General features: G+C 34.0%; 1 protein-coding gene across 3 annotated transcripts in view; it reads left to right on the top strand.

Annotated features, from left to right (window-relative positions):
* The first annotated feature begins 6,542 nt into the window (after nt 1-6,542).
* LOC149555475 (splicing factor U2af large subunit B-like) overlaps nt 6,543-19,971 on the top strand; it is a 59,491-nt gene continuing 46,062 nt past the window's right edge. For all 3 annotated transcript variants that reach the window (XM_089829527.1, XM_089829526.1, XM_089829525.1), the window contains exons 1-3: nt 6,543-6,915; nt 14,723-14,889; nt 15,145-15,261. In XM_089829527.1, coding sequence (XP_089685653.1) covers nt 6,850-6,915; nt 14,723-14,889; nt 15,145-15,261 — 350 coding nt within the window. In that variant the 5' untranslated portion in view covers nt 6,543-6,849. The remainder of the gene's footprint in view (nt 6,916-14,722; nt 14,890-15,144; nt 15,262-19,971) is intronic.

Here is a 19,971-nt window from a genome sequence, read left to right as displayed (position 1 = left end):
TTGACCTTTGGCAACCTCTCTAGTTAGCTCTTCTTTTTCTTTTCTTAGTTGGGTTGTTGTTTCCCTCAGTTGTTCTATTTTAATCAGTAGGTTAGAAATGACTTCCTTTGACTCTCCAGAGTCACTATGATGATGTTCAATGATTTCCTAGATTTTCTTTGTGTTTCTGCATCAACTTCTTCCTTTTAGCTAAGAAAATTCTTACCTTCTCATTCAAGTCTTCAATATTGTCAAGGGCTTCCTCTAGTTGTCTCCTTAATAGTGCCATTAGATCTTCCTTTAGGTTGTTAGACTTGTTGTCACAAGGCTTTGTGCTCTTATACCAATTGTTGATTCCAAGTAGTACTAAGGGGAGGGGTGGGGGGGGGGGGGGGGGTGGTGGGGGTGAATCAGTAAGATAAAAAACAAGTTAACTCACACACAAAAGCATTCATCAAATTAACATAGATATTTTGTATGAGAAACCCTCAATGTGAGGATGAAAACCATGGTGGGGATAATGCACCCACTAACCCTTATAATGCATGTAAAGGGGTTCCCTATTAAGAACTACAAGTGCTCCTTCTAGAAGCACATCTTGTTAGGAATGCCTACAACTTGTTAGGGTTATGAAAGCTTGGTTAGAGGCCTTACGAGTTTCCTTTTGAGAGACGCCTTGTTAGAGGATTTTACTCTAAGCTTCCTAATGAAGCTTGCCCTATTAGGAGCTTACAAATAGATGCAATGGTAAGAAAGCATACTAAGTATTTAACCTAAATGTGGCACTAGACTGCCGTATAGATCTCCACTCCATCTCCTCTAAAGATGCACTAATCTTCCTTGCTCACGTGGTGAGTGCTCTGTTCTCACCTCTTCCTAGGTTGCCTATAATAGTTCGTTATCATTCTCTTCTCCCTCTATTGTAGTTGCTTCAACTAGATTTTCACTTCACAACTCTCTATTGTCTACCATCTTCTTCTTCAGCAGTAATTGATCACTATAAACAATTCCTCTCTCTCTTTGATACTTGTTGTATATATCATTCTATCGATGTCAGGGCACATTTACCATAATTGAATTATCTCACACATTCTTGAATTCAAAATTTAAATTGCAGGTTGGTTTTGTTTATAGAGGACCTGTGAACCCTATGCCTAGGGTCTAGGCTGGTAGAGCTGCAAATCTCTTCTTGAACCAATGGTTGCTTTCATCATTTATCTTTTATCTTTTGTTACATCATTGGTGACTCATCACATTGATGAATTGGATAAGATGTAATTCATATATGATCTCCTATGCCAATGTGGGTATGCTAGAGTGTATGTCGATGTGCTTCTCGATCGATGAATCTAGACTGCTTTCTCCTGCTACTTCCTCTGACTAATTGTCACATATTTTTCCAAAAGGATATTCTTGGCCATCAATGACAACACTCAACACTTCTCTTAATCTTCGTACAAAAGATGCAAGTGAGGTCAACATATTGGACTAAGAATAGTGTGAATTTTGGTATATTTCACCAACAAATCTTAATTCCTTTATGAACCTTCCAACCTACTTCTTCCCTTTACTCTAGACTATGTTTTAAACCATTATATGTTGAAATAATCCACAATCTCTACCTTATCATGCAATGAATCCCCAATGGAAATAGAAAACTTTGTCTCATTGTCAATCACTAAGGTGACCAACTAATCCCCCTCAACATTTTCGTCCCTCTAAATATGATTAATTGTATATCCCTCCATATGATATACCAACAACGTGACCATGTTTGAAAAATTGTTACAATCTCCAATTATGTGTTGCCCTTTTCCTTACCATGTTTACGATTAATGCAAAGTGTCCCTTGATTCTTAATTTCCCACTTTTAAAATTAGATCAAATTTACAAGTCTAAAAGGACACATTGTAATTCATTTTCTTTATTTGTTCCTTTTTTTTTCAAACATTGCTCTCCATCAAGTCTCTTCCTTTGAATTATCAATTATACATTTAGATTTGGACTCTCCTGTATTACTAGTAGACATCCCATCAAAGTTTTAACTCACACCATCCAAATCGAGGCACTTTCAGTGTGGTCTTTGTTCTCATCTTTCAAAATTCATCTCCCCTAATCCTCTTAATGAGAGGAATTTTGAAACCTTTCCAACTCATAAGCATCACATTATCTCATCTTGTGACTTTATTCTTTTTCATTTCCAAATTGAAAACTCTATTATTTGCCACCTCCACTATGCCAATGCCTACTTTTCTCTAAAGTAACTTCAATGGAAGTATGATATCTTGAAATATTTTTTCTTATTTATTTCTTCTATATTTCCCAAATCATGATTGGTGGACTTATTACCCAAAGGCAAATTAGGTTGCTTTCTTTTTTATGACCATCATGTTTTGAACAATTTTTTAATTTCATTTGTGAGTGCATCTCTCTATCACATTTTGACACACAACTATTACATTCTTAAGCAAATTAATAGGCTATTCAAAGATGATCTATAATATCTTCATTCTTTTTACAAAGAGAATGTTGGAAATGTCCATTACACATAAGCTTTGTAAAGGGGTTTGTTGTTAATATTCATTTTTAGATATTGACCCATGAGATAACTCCAACCTTGGGAAACATAGTTTATTCTAACACAAGTGCACTAGAATTTCTATTTTGTCTTTTTTTTCACAACTATAAAAATAATTCCTATTTCTTGAATAGTTCCATCTTATAACATATTTTTCATTGTTAAAATATTTTTTTCTTTACACTAAAATATCTTTTGAACTAGCTCCTCAATCTTTTAATAACCTACGTAACTTTAAATCTTTCATTCCTAATCCAAAATCAAAGCTTTGATTGTTCTACATAAACCACAACAATTTTTTTCCAAAACCTTATGAAACCCAAAATAAAATAATTTATATTTTGTCTTTTTTTCACAACTATAAAAATAATTCCTATTTCTTGAATAGTTCCATCTTATAACATCTTTTTCATTGTTAAAATATTTTTTCTTTACACTAAAATATCTTTTGAACTAGCTCTTCAATCTTTTAATAACCTACGCAACTTTAAATCTTTACATTCCTAATCCAAAATCAAAACTTTGATTGTTCTACATAAACCACAACAAATTTTTTCCAAAACCTTATGAAACCCAAAATAAAATAAAATAAACTATCCCATTAACTACAATTACTTGGCGTTTATTTAGAAATTATTAAACAAGAGCTCTTTGAGAGTTGGAGTCGGGAAACAAATTGGACGTAATATTTAAAATTATGGTTTTGAAAAGAGAAGTTATAAATTTTAGCAAATTTAATTTAGATTTTTAATTAATATTTTAAATTTTAGTTTTATAGAATAATGTGGCGACTAGCCATTGTCTAAAAATATACAACTTAATGTAATGCATTGTAAAATCATGAGATTTGAATTAATAGATTTTTAATCAAGAACTTTAAATTTTTTAGAATTTTATTACATAAGTTAAATTTAGAAATTAATTGTTTTTAATTTTTTTAATTAATATATACTAAAGTCTATATATATAAAGCAATACAACTCTTAATAGCAATAATATATTTTAATAAAAAATTAAATTTAATAATTATTGATTTATATATAACTAATTTTAAAAATAATTAAAAATATATTAACATTTTTAAAAACTATTTTGAAAACTAAAAATTGTGATATTAATATTGATAAAACATTATTTTTGCTGTGGAAGATAAAAACATGTATTTTTTAGAAATCTAATGAACTTGTGACAAATATGCAAAAGATAAAGTTGTAATTATTTTATAAATCTAATGAACTTGTGACAAATATGCAAAAAAAAGTTGTAATTAATAATGTAACTTTGTCACAAATATGAAAAAGATAGAGTTGTAATTAATGAATTCATTAATGCATGTTAGAAAATATTGTGTTTTTTGAAGTGGGAAAATAAAACAAGAGACGCAATGCGTCATAGTTCCTGCCTAACGCATAATGGTTGTAGAGTTGTAGATGAGTGAGAATAAGGTTAAATAGTTCTAAATTAACATTGTGAATGCATTAATTTTTGCCTAGAAATGCACTTGTGATCTGATAGGATGGCTCATATTTTGTTGTTAAATTCTCGTCCTAAAAACGCAATTATGATATGAAAGGATGACTCATATTTTGTTGTTAAGTTTTCGTGTTATATTATTATATGTTTGGGCATTTAAGCCCAATAATAAGAGGCCAAAGTCCCCAACTATGTATTATTCTCATCTTGATTATCAAATGGAAGTCACACTATTTTTAATCATTAGATAGAGATAAATAGCAATACAGAACAATAACAACATAAACATATATGTAGAAGAAAAAATGATACATAATATATAGGAGGAAGAGGAAGAGAGATAAAATAGTAAGATAGAGCGATATCAACATTAATTGTGTGTGTGTGTGTGTGTGAGAGAGAGAGAGAGAGAGAGAGAGAGAGAGAGAGAGAGAGAGAGAGAGAGAGAGAGAGAGAGAGAGAGAGAGAGAGAGAGAATTATTTTTCTTAATAAAACAAATAGTCAAAATAAAAGCATGGTTGTAATGAATACGAAACTAAGAATTTAATTTTTATATTAAAACTCACATTTGTATAAGAGAAAATGAAATGTATTGAAATATAAAAATATTTTATAAATAAAACTAATTGTTTAATTTTACCCAGTTAGAGAAGGTTTACTATTTAATCTTTTGTATTTCCAATTTTTTCATAAATGTAAGTAATTTTTAATTATGAAATAATATCTATATAATTTAATATGTACATTTGTAAATAATAAATATATTTAATACATATAAATTTGATGTTGATGAATAAATATGATGTAATAAATAAGAAATAGAATATAACTATTTAATTTTAATACATAGTTTATAAAAACTTAATAATAATTTACATATCTTTTCGAATTGAATTTTTTTTTGTGGTTATTTCCTTTAGTATATATTTTTATTGTAAAATATAATTATTAATTTAATATTAAAGTATATATTTAAGTTTTAAATATATTTAAACTAAATGATAAATTGTTTAAATATAAAATATTATTAATAATAAATGATATAATTTACAAATTGTAACACTTATCAATTATACATATTACAAACACTATTATAAATTATAATTAAAAAATAATATTGTTTAATTTATTTTTACAAAAATAAAATAATAGTAATAATTTAACTACTTAAAAAAAATAAATCAAAGTTTTTAAAAAATTATAAATTTAAATACAAAGATATAACATATTGAAATTATATTGCTATTGAGAATTAATATTAATTAGACATGTTGTGTGAAGTGGAAGATAAAATGACTAAAACAAATTTTTTTATCAACTTGTCACAAAGATAAAATTGTAATTAATGCATTCATTAATGCAAGATGAAGTTATTAGAAAATATTCATATTTTTGTTGAAGAAAATTAATTTTCTCCCCCACCAAAAATAGTATGGATCAATAGAATGAATGAAAAATGTGATTTATAAAATAATGAAAAATTAGAAAAATATATAAACATTTGAAGTCTCATATAATCTTTTAAATTCTTTGATTTGATTAGTTAGTTTTAATGTGATATTAACATGACATGAATGCACAAGAGACGCAATGCGTCATAGTTCTTGCCTATAATGCATAATGGTTGTAGAGGTGTAGATGAGTGAGAATGAGGTTAAATAGTTCTAAATTAACATTATTAATGCATTACTTTTTGCCTAGAAATGCACTTGTGATCGATAGGATGGCTCATATTTTGTTGTTAAATTTTTGTCCTAAAAATGCACTTGTGATCTGATAGGATAGCTCATATTTTGTTGTTAAGTTCTTGTGTTATATTATTATATAAACATCAATGTAAAACTAATAATAAATATATTTAAAATAAGGAATTAAACATATTTAACTCTATAAATATTTGAACTTGGTAAGAAAATTAGATTGTGATAATTAATATTGACTAGACATGTTGTGTGAGGTGGACGATATAACCATTGAAAAAAATTAAATTTTTTTTTTCAACTTGTCAAGATAAACTTGTAATTAATGCATTCATCAATGCATGATGAAGATGATGAAAAATATTTGTATTTTTGTTGAAAAAAATTTTTTTTCTCCCCCACCAAAAATAGTATGAACCAATAGAATGAATGAAAAATGTGATTTATAAAATAATGAAAAATTAGAAAAAGATATAAACATTTGAAATTTCATATAACGTTTTAAATTCTCTCATTTGATTGGTCAGTCTTAATAGCATATTAGCACTCACATGAATGCATAAGTATTCCTGCCCATATAAACCCTACAAAAAATGCAACAGACCAATAAAAAAAAAGTAATAAATCAATATAAATTATTTTAAAAATATACAATTTGTTGAACTTTAGAACTTAGTATTTCTTTTTGGGTAAAAATTTAGTACCCCGCTTATATATAGGCAAGGGACTAAAAATATCAGACCTCTATTCTTCTCTCTCTGATGACATGCCACCGACATTAATACAAAATGCAAAAAATCACCATTCTCTTAATACATTTTTCGATGAAACTCCATCTCAATGTACCCCCTAAACCTTCTAGTTTACCTTTTAGGAAAAAAAAAAAAGATTTGCAGTAGTTGGCTGAAAACCTAAGGCAAATCACGACGAGCCATTAAGTTGCATTTTTCTGAAAAATTCACCTAGACCCTGGATATCTGGGATTCCTTCCCCCCACGCTTTCGAATTCTAATCAGACGCGAGAAGCAGGGAAGCAATTTCATTTGCAAGAATTATAATGAGAATTGTGAGTTAGAATTGAAATATATATCTTAAACCAAAGCAGATAACATTGGAAAATGGGAAGAGATGATGGTCGAAATAGGGCTCGCAGGGAGGAAGATGATACTAATGGCAGAGATGAGGTTGGCATACGTTTATCTTGTATTACGTTCAATGTCTACATTCATGTATTCACAATTTCCGTTTTAGCAGTTTAAAATTGCAAACCCTTGGTGCTTGTAAGTCTGAAAAAAATCAAAATGGATTTGAGTAGTTGGCATACTCTTTGACGATGAATCCAGGCTTTATAAGCTTTGTCGGGAGTACATTTTGGCATTTCGAGTGTGTTTAGTGAGTGCTTCTGAGGGTTTTATGGCGGTGGTAGGAAATTACTATCTACGCTCCTGTTACTCCTCCAGAAATTATATTTATTACCAGTCATGATTTGTAAAAGAGCCCCAGCAACTTATGCAAAAATTTTCTGGATTTGAGAGATTTTTTTCCAAAAGCATTCTGGGAGAAAATTGTAGTAGCCGTGTTCCTCATTTTATGTTGAACGTATGAACTTACGCTTCGCTGGATTAGCTTTCTTTGCTATATAGGAGATGGGGAAGCTCAGGAATTACAAGGCGCGAGTAGTCGGTTGGTAGCATAAGTGATATGTCAACTTGACACTAGCAAACTGCTATTCTGTGTACCGGTTGACAAGGCACCAGAAACCTGTATCGCAAATGATTTATTGTCTCTTGTTACAGAACTAAACCATTTTCTTCCACCAGCCAGTAATAATATGATTATGGTTGGATTTGTGGGAGAAGAGTTTACATTCCTTGTAATAGTAATTAGGTTTTGATGAGAATAGATTTTTTTGGTTACCAAGCTTTGTAACTTTTGGATTTGGCAGACATGATTAACTTGCATAGGGAAATAGGCTTTCATTCCATGATCCAAGAGTGATCAGTGTGGATTCAATCTGGAAAATCACACATAGCCATTGGCCCTGATATTGTTTTCTAAGATATTGATATGCTAGGATTTAAACTCAGGACATCACCTTTAATAATTCTTGGGATCATTCCACTTAGCCATCAACCCTTAACAGGTCCAGACTTTGTCAGAGTGTTGACGTAACCTGGAACAGTCTATATGCAGAAGCATTTGCAGCCAGGATCTTGGTCCTTATTCCATTGACATGGCGGGATTGGAAAAAACTATTTTCTGTCTTAGGACGGTTTTGTTTTATTTTTATAGGATCTGACTTAATAGTCGAAGATTACATGTCTCCAAGTCATTTTTTCTGAAGAATATGATTCGATGCCATCCTGGGATAAGTTCCACTTGTTGGGTTCCAAGTTTTCGAAGTTTGGATGCAGTCAAGCTTTTTCTATTATGGGTCCAGCCTGCCATGGGCAGATTCAGTGAATTTTACAAAGCTGCTCGTTAACGAAATATTGCACTCTGTTTATATTTTTTGGTAAATATATAGAGAAATAAGCCGAACAGAGAATCAGTCATAGTTCACAAACTCAGGCTTGGTGAAAACCTCGGAGAACCAAGATACAACTCAGACTTAGGGCTTGGCAAAAACTCAGTGAATATTCTAATCATAAAAAAAAACAGATTAGTATGTAAAATAACATTAAAATATATATGCATAAAATTGAATTCAGAGAATTCATAAATAGTTTTTCCTTCATTTATATATCTAAGAAAAGTTAAATGCTCATCATGTGTAGCCACTTATGTCAACCTATGTTCGTAATCTATATATTTCTTACATGACTATAGCTTCTACGGTTCTAGGTGGGTGCCCTTGAACTGGATAGTAATGCTTCTTGTAGATGATCGATGTCATCCTAAACAAGAGCCTCACTCAGATGATCAATGATGTGCATCTAATGAAGCCCTTGTTGTCACCTCACCTTTTGCCTCCTTGTTTGCTGTTGCATTTGCTGGCCACCCTGTTGCCCATCATTCCAAATCAGCATAATTATTTGTTGTAAACATGGTTTCCATAACCTTTTCAATTCAATTTGAATATGTGTAGAATCCATCACATCTTATCTATTTGCTTTCCCTCCACATCTCCACATTCGTTGCACATAGAGGAAGGTTTTATTCAAGGTTGCACAGGTACGGGGGTACTTGAGTACTTTGGGACAGGTACAACTGTTTTTCAAAATAGGGGATAGGGGTATGCCTAATTTTTTGTTAATAATTTTGCTATCTTATAGAAAATCTGAAAAGCTGAGTCATGAGTCATGACATTGAGCTTTCAAAACAAAGTAATCTGAAAATATGAGACATGCGTCATAATACATATGCTGAATGTTAAACTTTAGATGCATTACAAATTAGGCAAACTTTAAATATGAACAGGAAGATCATCAATCTTATAACGACATATTGCAAATGATGAACTTCTAGTACTAACTTGAACAGTGTGTTAATGATTTCGTTGTATGTATATTTTAATTCACTGCTGTAACTTGTAATAACACTTATTTAATTTCTGTGTTTCAAGTTACTCTTCCAATGAATAGATATATGACATAAAGAGGCATGTCTCCCGTAGAGATATGTCTCTTGTTAATATCTTTACTCACATTAGTTATTGCTTTAACATATATTACAAATAATATTCGCTCAATGTATTATCATGATTATGATTATATATATATATATATATATATATATATATATATATATATAAAATTTATTATCAATAATAATAATGCTCCATGGTAATGATAGTGAAGGACAGATATCAAATGTTTAAGGCCAATAATCCATTTAAACATTTGATTTCATCGATTCGAATCATCCAATTGAAGCTACAATCATAAACACTCCCTCTTAGCTAGGGAGGATGATTTCTATCCAAATAAACAACATGGTGTACAACTATTACCTCACTGTAACATCAAGAGTATTGTATACTCAAGAATATCAACCATATGATATTCACCGTACTCATATCTTTTCTTGGTATGCACACTGACATCAGTCTCATGATGTCTATCAGAGAAGATATCTGCTCATGGTGTCTCCACCGATACTATGTCTCATAGTATTTGCCCATGGCTGATATCTTCCCATGGTTAACTACTAATCATAACAGTTTTATCTCTTGATAAAATCAATCCAACTGAAGCTACAGCATTAACATAGTGAAAATCAGATTTTTTTTTAGTAGTTTACTGTTAATTGATATTGTAACAAAGTTTCAAATTGATTACATATTGAATTAATCTTGATAAACAGCAAGCCGATATGCAAATTAAAACTGAAACAATAATCGGACATCTTAATCCATGTGGCAGTTTGTTAAACGTTTTGCAGGGGGCAAACATTTGTGAGCTGATGTAGCATTTCCAGCTGCAACGTACGGTACCCAGGCAAGTAGCCGGTATGGGATACGCGTACCAGGGGTCTTGGTATGCGTACCTGTGCAACCTTGGTTTTACAGTAAAAGATATAGTTAACTGTTTTTGAGTCAGCTTGTTGTGTTCTTTGTATGGATGGCCTTAAATGTGCTCCAATAAAATTCATAGTCAAAAGTGCTACACAGCTGAGACAAATGTGGACGGCGAGAATTTGAAGGTTAGGTGTTATTGAAATGGTAATTTGTTTAACAATAGATGTAATGCTCCATATAAAGGAATTAAATACATGATGTTTTTAAAAGAAACAATCGTGAACTGAGAACATAAATAGAAAGAAACTAAACTCAACTAAAGATGCATCGAGTGATCATAAAATGATAACTATGACAATATTATTCCAACCTCCCTTAATAACCTTTCCGCTGACTACACTAAGTTGGTCCCTGAATTTTAAAAGTTTGTCCAGGTTTAGATACTTGGTTAGGATTTCTGCAGTCTGATCAATAGTTGGAACATTGCAATATCACAGTTCCATCTTCAACTAGCTGTCTGATGAAATGACAACAAAGCTCTTCATGTTTGGTTTGCTTGTGGTAGACTAGATCCTTGGTATGCTTTATCACTCCTTGATTGTCACAAAATAAGGGTGAAGGCTTTGCTTGAGACATTTGTATGTGTAAAAGCATCCTTTGTAGCTATAGTGCCTTGCTTAGTTAACAGTTCTTTGATAGTCTGCTTTGATTGAGGAAAGAGCTACTATCTGCAGCTTCTTACTGGTCCATCAGTGCACCTGTACCAGGACTGATGACATACCCAAAAGTAGACTTCCTATCATCAACAAAACCCGCCCAATCTGAGTTTATAAAATCAGTCAGCCGAGTATCCTTGTTTTAGTTGTAGAAAATGCCAAATTTTGATGGCCGTTTCACATATCTTAGTACATGCTTCGCTGCAGCCCAATGTTTTGCCCTAGTACCTGTCACGAAATGAGATATGTAGCTCACAACATAACTTAGATCTGGTATAGTGGCTGTAAGATAAGGCTGCACACTAGTTGCTTAAAAGAAAATTCATTCTCCGTTGGTGAATCTTATTTAGTTGATAGTTTCAACCCTTTACCTATAGGTGTAGATGAAGTCCTGCGATTGGCCACTTGAAACTTATCTAGCAAACTCCTGGCGTACTTCAACTTAGAAATGAAACTATTGTTACCTGTCTGGAAAACCTCTACATTGTGACAATAATGCCCCAAGTCAGGCATATCATATGCTTGACACAAATTTAGCTTGATTTGCTCAAGCAACTGTACCCCGCTGTACAATATGTAATTGGGAGCAATGATACTAGGAATGAAGATTACTCACTAAAATCATATAATGATATTAGGAACATCCCCAAATGCTCAACGTCAAACAAATCTGATTATCACAAACCAAAGAGGATGAAGTGGTGCTAATGCAAGATATAGGTGAAAGTGGGAAATTGGGGTTTATTTCTCGAAGATTAATATGATTGTGATATGTAAAATTGATATTATGATAAAAGAATGACAAAATGATAGTGTATGATACCAGATCTGATCTATAAAAAGTAATTGCAAGAGGAAAATGGAGGAATGAACTTACCTTGAGGTTAGAAGAGGAAGAATTACCTTGGAATCTAATTTTAACTGTCATCGAGATGCCATAATCAGGTATAACTATAAATTTGAGACCTTGATACATGTATTTGTCTTTTGTGAAATTTGCAACCAACAAGTGCAAGACAAGGTTGTCTAGGTTGACCTAGTCCTGGACAAGGTTGAAAAAGTTGAGCTAGTCCTTTTAGGTCCAAAATTAGTGAAAATTTCCGAGGGCCTACAACTAGTTTTGAGACTCTAGAGTCCAGATCCACAACTTTTGAAATTGTTCTTGTGCAAAAAAAGAAGGGGGAAAGGTGGTGGGAAGGGGTTTGCCTTGATCAAAATCCTGTATGGGAATCAACCTTGAAATGAAATAGAAATTACATAAAGGAAAGTAATGTAAACAAGATAATGTTAGATTCACTTTGCAGGATGTTGTGATCTATCAAATCCATGAAGATGCTTGTATGCATGCTTGAGATGTATTGTAGATTTAAGGATGCCTTCATAAATGCATGCATCTATGCATGCTAATCATAGATCTCGAATGAATGTATGCTTGATAACCTTAATGGAGAAGGTGAGGGAAGAATAGTAGATGTATGGATCTTCTTGCTTACTAGTGAATTCCTATACTTGGCCAATGCAATGTTTATGCCTTAATGTTTTGAGTTCCTTTTGTTACTTGGAATGGAGGAAGAGAGATAAAAATTCTATGCGAGGGAAAAGGGTGTGCCAAAAAAGCTTCAAGAATTGCAAAAGAGAGGCACAAAGGGATCTACAATTTGCCAAGAAAAAATCCACTTCTTGTGGTGAAGAAAGTAGCAGTACTCAAGCCTCAATTGGATGGACGAGGGGGAAAGGGTGGAGAAGGCAGAGCGAGCCGAATTGTGGAAGGACTTGTAGTCTTCATCGTACCACTAGTTCATGGGCAAAAATTCTCGTGAGGGGGTATGAGAGAGGGACAAGGTGTCATGGGGAATGGAAAGGAGGACAAACTCCCACAACGCGGGAGCAAGTGAAGCTAACATGGAGGGAGTATCCCTAGAATTAGTGAAGGAGTCTTGGGGAAGGAGTTGCTTAAGGTGGTGGAGGAAGAGGTCACTATCACACTCGGCGGAGCTAAAGGAAGTGCGGGTGGAGGGAGTAGCATCGAGCGGGCGAAGGAGTGAGGGGGAGGGGAGACTTTAAGGCTAAGGCTAAGGAGAGCGTGGTCAGCCAGGGGAAGGCTAGAAATGATGAAGCAACTGATGGAGGGGATGGAGGAGGCATGAGAGAGAGCATAGTCAACAACACTTACATTGCCGCAGTGAGGCCACTAAAAGAAGAGGCTCAAACAAGGGAGGTAGGGAAGCTTGTTCAGGATCACTAGATCCAAAGACTCACGCAACTGTAAAATATGATGACTGTATCGAGTAAGGGGTCCATGATTGTCCAATGAAAAATGGTGCAATCCCAGGGTGTCTTGACGTGATTCAGTTGAATAGACTGAATCATGCCCACGGTCGTGGAGGGGGGTTTGAAAGTATCTGGTCCGTGCATTAAAATCTCCCATAATAATGATGTTGCCTAAGGTAGAAAACCTGGTAATGCACTCATGTAGATCCTCAAAGGGATCTCTAGTCTCCATGCTATGGACTGCATAGGATTTGTGATATTATTTTAAAGGCCCGATGGACATACTAAATTGGGGCTAAAATGAGCATCTAATTATAGATGTTTACTTTTTTAGGATGGTACAAATGGGAGTCAATTATATGTTCTATATATTTTGTATATATGTTTGTTTTGTAGATTTTTTTAAAAATACGTAGTTTCAAATGTCTGATAAGTTTGCTTCGTTATTGCCGAGTTCAAAGTTAGTGATTTTTTTGGGTTTGCTGAGTGGGGATATTTTCAACTATGCCTTAAATAATAATGCTGTCATAGAATATTTGATATTTGCAATAATGATGTAATTTTTGAAAGGATTAAATATGGCAATTTTAGAGGGGTATCCATTTATATGTCTTAATAGTTGATAGGCTACAGTGTTTGCCTAAAAACTTTCTTCCATGGTTTTAAATTGGTGATCATTTTCTAAGACTGCTGAGGATGTGGGTTGTCATCCTTGAGTTTTGATAGCTTGAAATTAAGTAAGCAAAGACAGTAATTAAATAACTCGTAAATCTTGGAGCTCATTAAATACTTATGTTCTCCAACCTCTGAACTCCAATCTTTTTTGTATTTGAGCAATTCAAAACTGTTTATTAAAAGATGCGAGAAAGCTGAATATTTCTAGTGCGATTTCCTTTCTTATAGAGACATGTGAAGAGAAAAATCCCGCAGAGGGAGTTCATTCTCCAGAGTTGAAATAACTGAACTTGGCAAGAAAAGAATAAAGTAATTCAATAATGCAATGGTTGCTGAATAAGAGGTGTTGAAGTATTTTACGGTGATTAGATCATAGTTCAAATGATTATGAAACCTTATGATTTTCTTTAAAATACTATAGTAATAGTTGTATGTGTGACATCTCTATTCCAAAATAGGGGATATGCTTTATCAATGGCTAAACAATCATCCACGGAACAAGTAAAACGCTGCTAGTATTTCAATGCTGTTAAATATATACATCTTTTGCATGTAGTATATACTATGAAGTAGTCAAATATAAAGAAACAATTTCTTGACCCAATGTTTGAATGAAAAGTAAAGTTAAAGCATTTTGATTTCTATTTGAAAGGTGGTATTTCTTTTTCTGGTATGTATGTATGTCAAATAAGAGCAACTATTTTATTGTGGTATTTATGGATCAAGGTTTTTATTGCAAGAAATTTCCAGTAAGGTTATATGAAGGATCCATATTTCTATTATTGTTAAAGATTATTGATAAATGCATGGATTGATAATCTTTAGAAACTGTGCAAAGGTTTATTGGTTTCATTTCTGCCTTTGTGGCAGTTGTTGTATGAGAATGATAGAGCCAGAGAACGGATGAGAGAAGATGTTGGAAGATACAGAGATAGAGGACAAAGAGATGATGATCAAGCCAGAGGTGGTGGTCGAAGTTATTCCAATCGTCGTTATAGGGAGGAAACTGATAGAAGCCATAGAAATGATCGTGACAGGTCTGTGTATGTTTGAATTTTAATGCAAAGCTTCAACTTACTTGACATGGTCTGAAATGTGTCATTGATTATGCTTTGCTTTTCTATCATCAATTTTATAACCTGTCTACTATTTTGCAAGATGCCAAAGAAATTGCTTATCCACCTTTGTTTAATTAAATGGTCTTCTATCTTTGGGAAGATTAATTGGCTGGGCACTGTTAATATTTTTTTTAATGGAAACTGACTTGGCAGTAAATATCTTTTTGTGAGCAGACGATATGATCATGATAGAGAATACCGGCATAGGCGAAGGTCAAGGTCGGGTTCTCCTAGTCGATCTCATGATCGTCGAGAGCGACAGTCTAGATCAGGTTCCCAAGAACGCAAAAGGTACTGAATATATCACAGAATTGCTTGTTATAGCTTAAGTTGTTGGCAGTTATGCTTTGTACATGCTTTTGTTAGGTGACAAATTTTTTTTTTTTGGTTTGCGATCTTATTGTGTGATGTCAATGAAACTGAATGTTAATAATACTATCATTTCAATCTCTGCTGCTGGTTTTGAAGACAAAGGTATTCACAAGCATTTACCATAGCTGTGAAATTTTTAACTATTAATTTATGATCGTTTGAAGGTTCCTCAGTACTCACTGTGATGGAATTATGTCTGTTCTGTCTTATATATTCTGCATGGCTCTATCAAGGAGCTATGATGGTTTTAACTTGTTCATTATAAATACATTTAACTTTTCAAAACTTTCATTGTGTGACTTGAGAGGAAAAATAATTCATAAGCCTACACAAAAGAGTTGGAATATATTTGTACATGCATTAGTATCAGGAAAAGCATGTAGCAGCTATTAGTTTAAATAATGAGTGATGGCTAAGATTAGGCTTGGCATAGAAATTCATTGACAGAGTTTCATGTTTTGAGCACACAAGTACTATACTGGTAGTATTGTTGTTTATATATTTTGTGTTGTTATATGACATATGTGTATTCAGAGTTACCGAGTATTTTCTGTTGAAGATTGTAGTCGCGATATAGATCTTTATTTCTGATTTCATGTAACAGTTATATGACCCTCATGGTCATCTCCAGCTAAAGAAGACATTTATGATAATATTTGAGATAATGTTATATGAAGAGACATGTGTCATGTGTCATGCAAAGAGGCATGCATTTAGAAATATGAATAGACTTCTTTTTTGAAATTGAAGAGACCTTCAATTGTGAGATGAAGAGTCTCTCAATTCTATATATAGTGTAATTTAATGAAAGCATTGTATTTGAACATATTTTTATTATCAATAAGAGTGACATTTTTGTGGCATGGGTGGGTTTTTCCCTTAAAGTGTAAGGGTTTTCCCAGAATAATCTCTGGTGTCATTTTGCATCTATTTTGTTATTCCTTTTGTTGCTGTTTGTCTTTATTTCCTGTGCAAAACATTTACATGGTACCAGAACCAGATTAGATAATAACAATTAAGGAAGTTTCTTTTGTTCGCTACTTCTTGTATTTGTTGCAGATTGCATAAGTATTTTGTAGGCTGTTTGTATGTGTTGAGTTTCGGTAGCCTGGAGTCAGATCTCAAACGTCTGATGATTGTTGCGGAACTCAATGAAAGATATTCTGTTGATTTTTTCCGTTTTGCTCCTTCGCCAATATTCTGTGGCTGTACTGGTTATGTCCTTGTCATTGACTTTTGATCTGTGTGGGGATTTTTTTTCACTTGAATAGTTGTATTGCTGGGTAAGCTTGATGTATCGTCTAGGTGTGCTGCATATCTCTCATCTGATGTGGTTCCTCTTGAATGCAATTATTTCTCTTTTGTGGTTCTCAAATTAAGAGTCTATTTGTATTTTATATATGCCAAGTGTTATTTGTATGTGCCGCTTTTTTTGATCAGTAACATTTGATTATTTTATTAATATTAAAGCTGATTACAACCGAATTACATAAAAGGATAGCATATTGCTATCATTGTTCAACTATGGCTGCCCCCCAAAAATTTAAACCCACCAACACCCCAACATTGTTCATCCATACAAAAACTTGGGATTAACCCCATCAATACTCTGGCTTCAAAAAACAACGCCAATACCCAAACTGAAGGCCCATTACAAGTACCATCCAAACCCATCCTGAAACTAAGACAAACCCTTACCACTATCTACTGGCATCAACAAAAAAAGAGACTGCAACACAAAATCATCAAACACCACACCTCAGTCTCGGAATGACCTAGCTGCCTCTTCTTTCAAAATGTTTGGAATGCTCCGCTCTGATTTGTCTATCAATGGCTCCTTCTCTCTCGGCCTTTGTTGTCGCTGAAGCAGAGAAACATCCACCGTGACTACAGGAGGTCCCTCATTCCTTGTATGTTTTCCCCTCTTGCCACCTTGTTTCACTGCTTTGCATCCATTCCTCTGCTTAGTTGGGAGCTGCCCCCTAATCATTGGTCTCCCATCAGAATCCACTGGTGTGTTGGACTTGCGAAGGGAAGATTTACATCAGACACTTCCTGTAGACAACCTCACCTCCCTATTTTTGATGTGCTCTGCCACAAATTCCTTCTCTTTCTCCCAGCTCTGTTCCACTTTTGGCAGCTGAACCCATGACGGATATGCAGAAGACCAAATAATCAATGGTTGTATCGAAGAATCCCCGACACCAATCATATGCCACTGACCACTGTCCATCTCCAGGCCCTTACCCATCACAGCTCGGTCAATAATCACCTCCACACCCTCCGCCCACTGAGGCTCCAGACATACTTTCACAATGTGCATCACTTCCTCCTTACTTGACCCCACGATGAGACCCATTGCCAGAAACAGCGATGACAAGTCAGTGTTAAACCATGGATGCTAATAATCCTCCAAATATTTAGGACCAAACATCAAAGAGATCGCCTTTCGAAATTCATTAGCCTAAACTTGAAAAAATTCCCAATTCGACGCCTCAAAACTTGACCTGTGAAGCTTGGAATCAACCCAATTGACTTTAAGCTGAAATTTGTCTCCATACTCGTCACTACCCGCACAAGAATTGCTCAATTTCATAGAAGAGATCGGTCTATCTAGTCCTACTCAAGTCATTCCAGAACCTCAGTGCGAAAGGCTTATGGAAAAATGATGGCACATTGAATCATACACATGCCCAGTTGCCCCTTCGTACTCAAATCGAGTCCTTAAACTCCGCCTTGTACTCTGCCATCACCACTTGGAATGCTTGTCCAACTTTAGAAGGTGTATGATAGGTGTAAAGCATCTAACACTACTCGCACTTCATTGTACTCCAAATAATTGAGCAAAAATCTTTAAACATTTCAAACTTTCCTTCCAAAGACCCTGAGGCACCTACATTAGCCAACTTATTTGCTATACCATTAGCTTCTCTGAAAGTGTGGGTCACTCAAAAGTCCTCAATCTTTGAAAGAAGTGATCTGACTTGTTTGATATATTTGTCTAACTACCACATATCTAGATGACCTTTAATTATGTCGTTAACCACAATCCGAGAATCACCTTTTAGATGAATCCTTTTGTATCCCAATTCGATCCCCATTAGAACCACCTCTACTGCTGCTTGACACCAACCAATCTTTTCGCCCCAAGTGCTATCACATTTCCTTTCTCATCCCTTGCCATAAAACTAGACCCCAAAGTTCCAAGTTTGCCCCTAGAGGCATCATCGAAGTTAATCTTCACACACCGCTTCTTTGGTGGACATTGAACACAGTCTCTTTGATTAAAGAAAGGATTAACCCTTGAAGACCCATTAATGGGTCTTTTGCATGTGCCGTTTTAGTTCTATGATGTACATTTTAATTTATATTTGCTAACACACACTTTGTCATATGCGATTTCTGTTTTCTCCTTGTCTTATCCTACCTAGCTCAAAATTCATCATCTTAGAATCCGAATAAGCAGGAAGTGTTGTCTGTGTGTTGGTACTTTTGTCTGTCATTATTGTTAGTCGTCGGTGGTTGTCTTGATGTCATGATCGGTTTTGTTGAGACTCTGTTTGTGGTCTTCCTTTTCATTTTTTTTTTGTATTGCCTAGTTTTCTTGTTTAAAACACAAAGTATGTTATGTTGTTATGGTGAATGGGTAACTAAGAAAGGCGTAGAGGCGATCGACTCTATTGGGAAATTCATATATATATATTTTATTTTGCCGAATATATTTTGTTTTACCACAACTAAAGCATATGTTTTCTTCGCCTAAGCACATAGCCTAGAAATGCAGAGAATGATCATATGTTAAGGAAGAGGTCGAGAAACTCTACTAGAGAGAACTTGTGAAGGTTTTCTCACTTGGGCTTGAGGGACGACATCCTTCTGGCTAATAGGCTTGATGCCAATGTGACATTGTCTTGAGTCTTCATAATTACTATGAGAAATTGCAAGGACTATGGTAGAATGAATCGTTAAGGCTAGATATTACTATGAGATGCAAATGTATGTGGGTAGCAAAATTGTGTTGTAGCTATTGTCAGAGTTTAGCTGAGTAACGTTGGAAGCATACTAATATATTTTGATTGATTACATTTGTCGAGAAACACTTTGCAAGGTTGTGATCAGAAGTGAAATGGCATAGAAGTCATTGGGTCAAGCATTCAATTTGCAGAATCATACATTTTCAAATGTTGGGTATCTTTAATTGCAGTTTCATTTGGAAAGACATTAAAGTTGTATCTTGTTGTGAAGTTTTCACATCATCGCCCTATTGCAAATGAGGGCCCCCTTCTTTTTCTTTCTTGCTTGGGCTATTGGGGTAGGCATTGGGTTTAAGTTTGAGAAGAATGAGTTTTTTTTTTGGGTGAATCGAGGATTTGGCTAAGTCTGGGAGATGGAACAAAATTGGGAGTGATGCTAAAGAAGAGCTAAATTCGGCCAAGTATAACTCAGCTTGGCCGAGATGTGTTTTGCTACCCAAGTAAAAGTTGTCTTAGCTTGGTCGAGAAGGCTTTGTCTCATCTCAAGATCTAGGATTTGCAACCTAAATTTAGGCAAAATGAGCCTAACATTTTGTACATGGAAAAATGAGGACTCCAAATTTGTTCTATATATGGGTAAATATGGGTAAATGGT

Source organism: Cupressus sempervirens, chromosome 5 (assembly GCF_028749045.1).
Source record: "Cupressus sempervirens isolate cs-2001-9-10 chromosome 5, ASM2874904v1, whole genome shotgun sequence".
Taxonomy (NCBI): Eukaryota; Viridiplantae; Streptophyta; class Pinopsida; order Cupressales; family Cupressaceae; genus Cupressus; species Cupressus sempervirens.
Note: the sequence above shows the minus strand (reverse complement) of the source record. Positions and strands in the feature narration are given on the sequence as shown.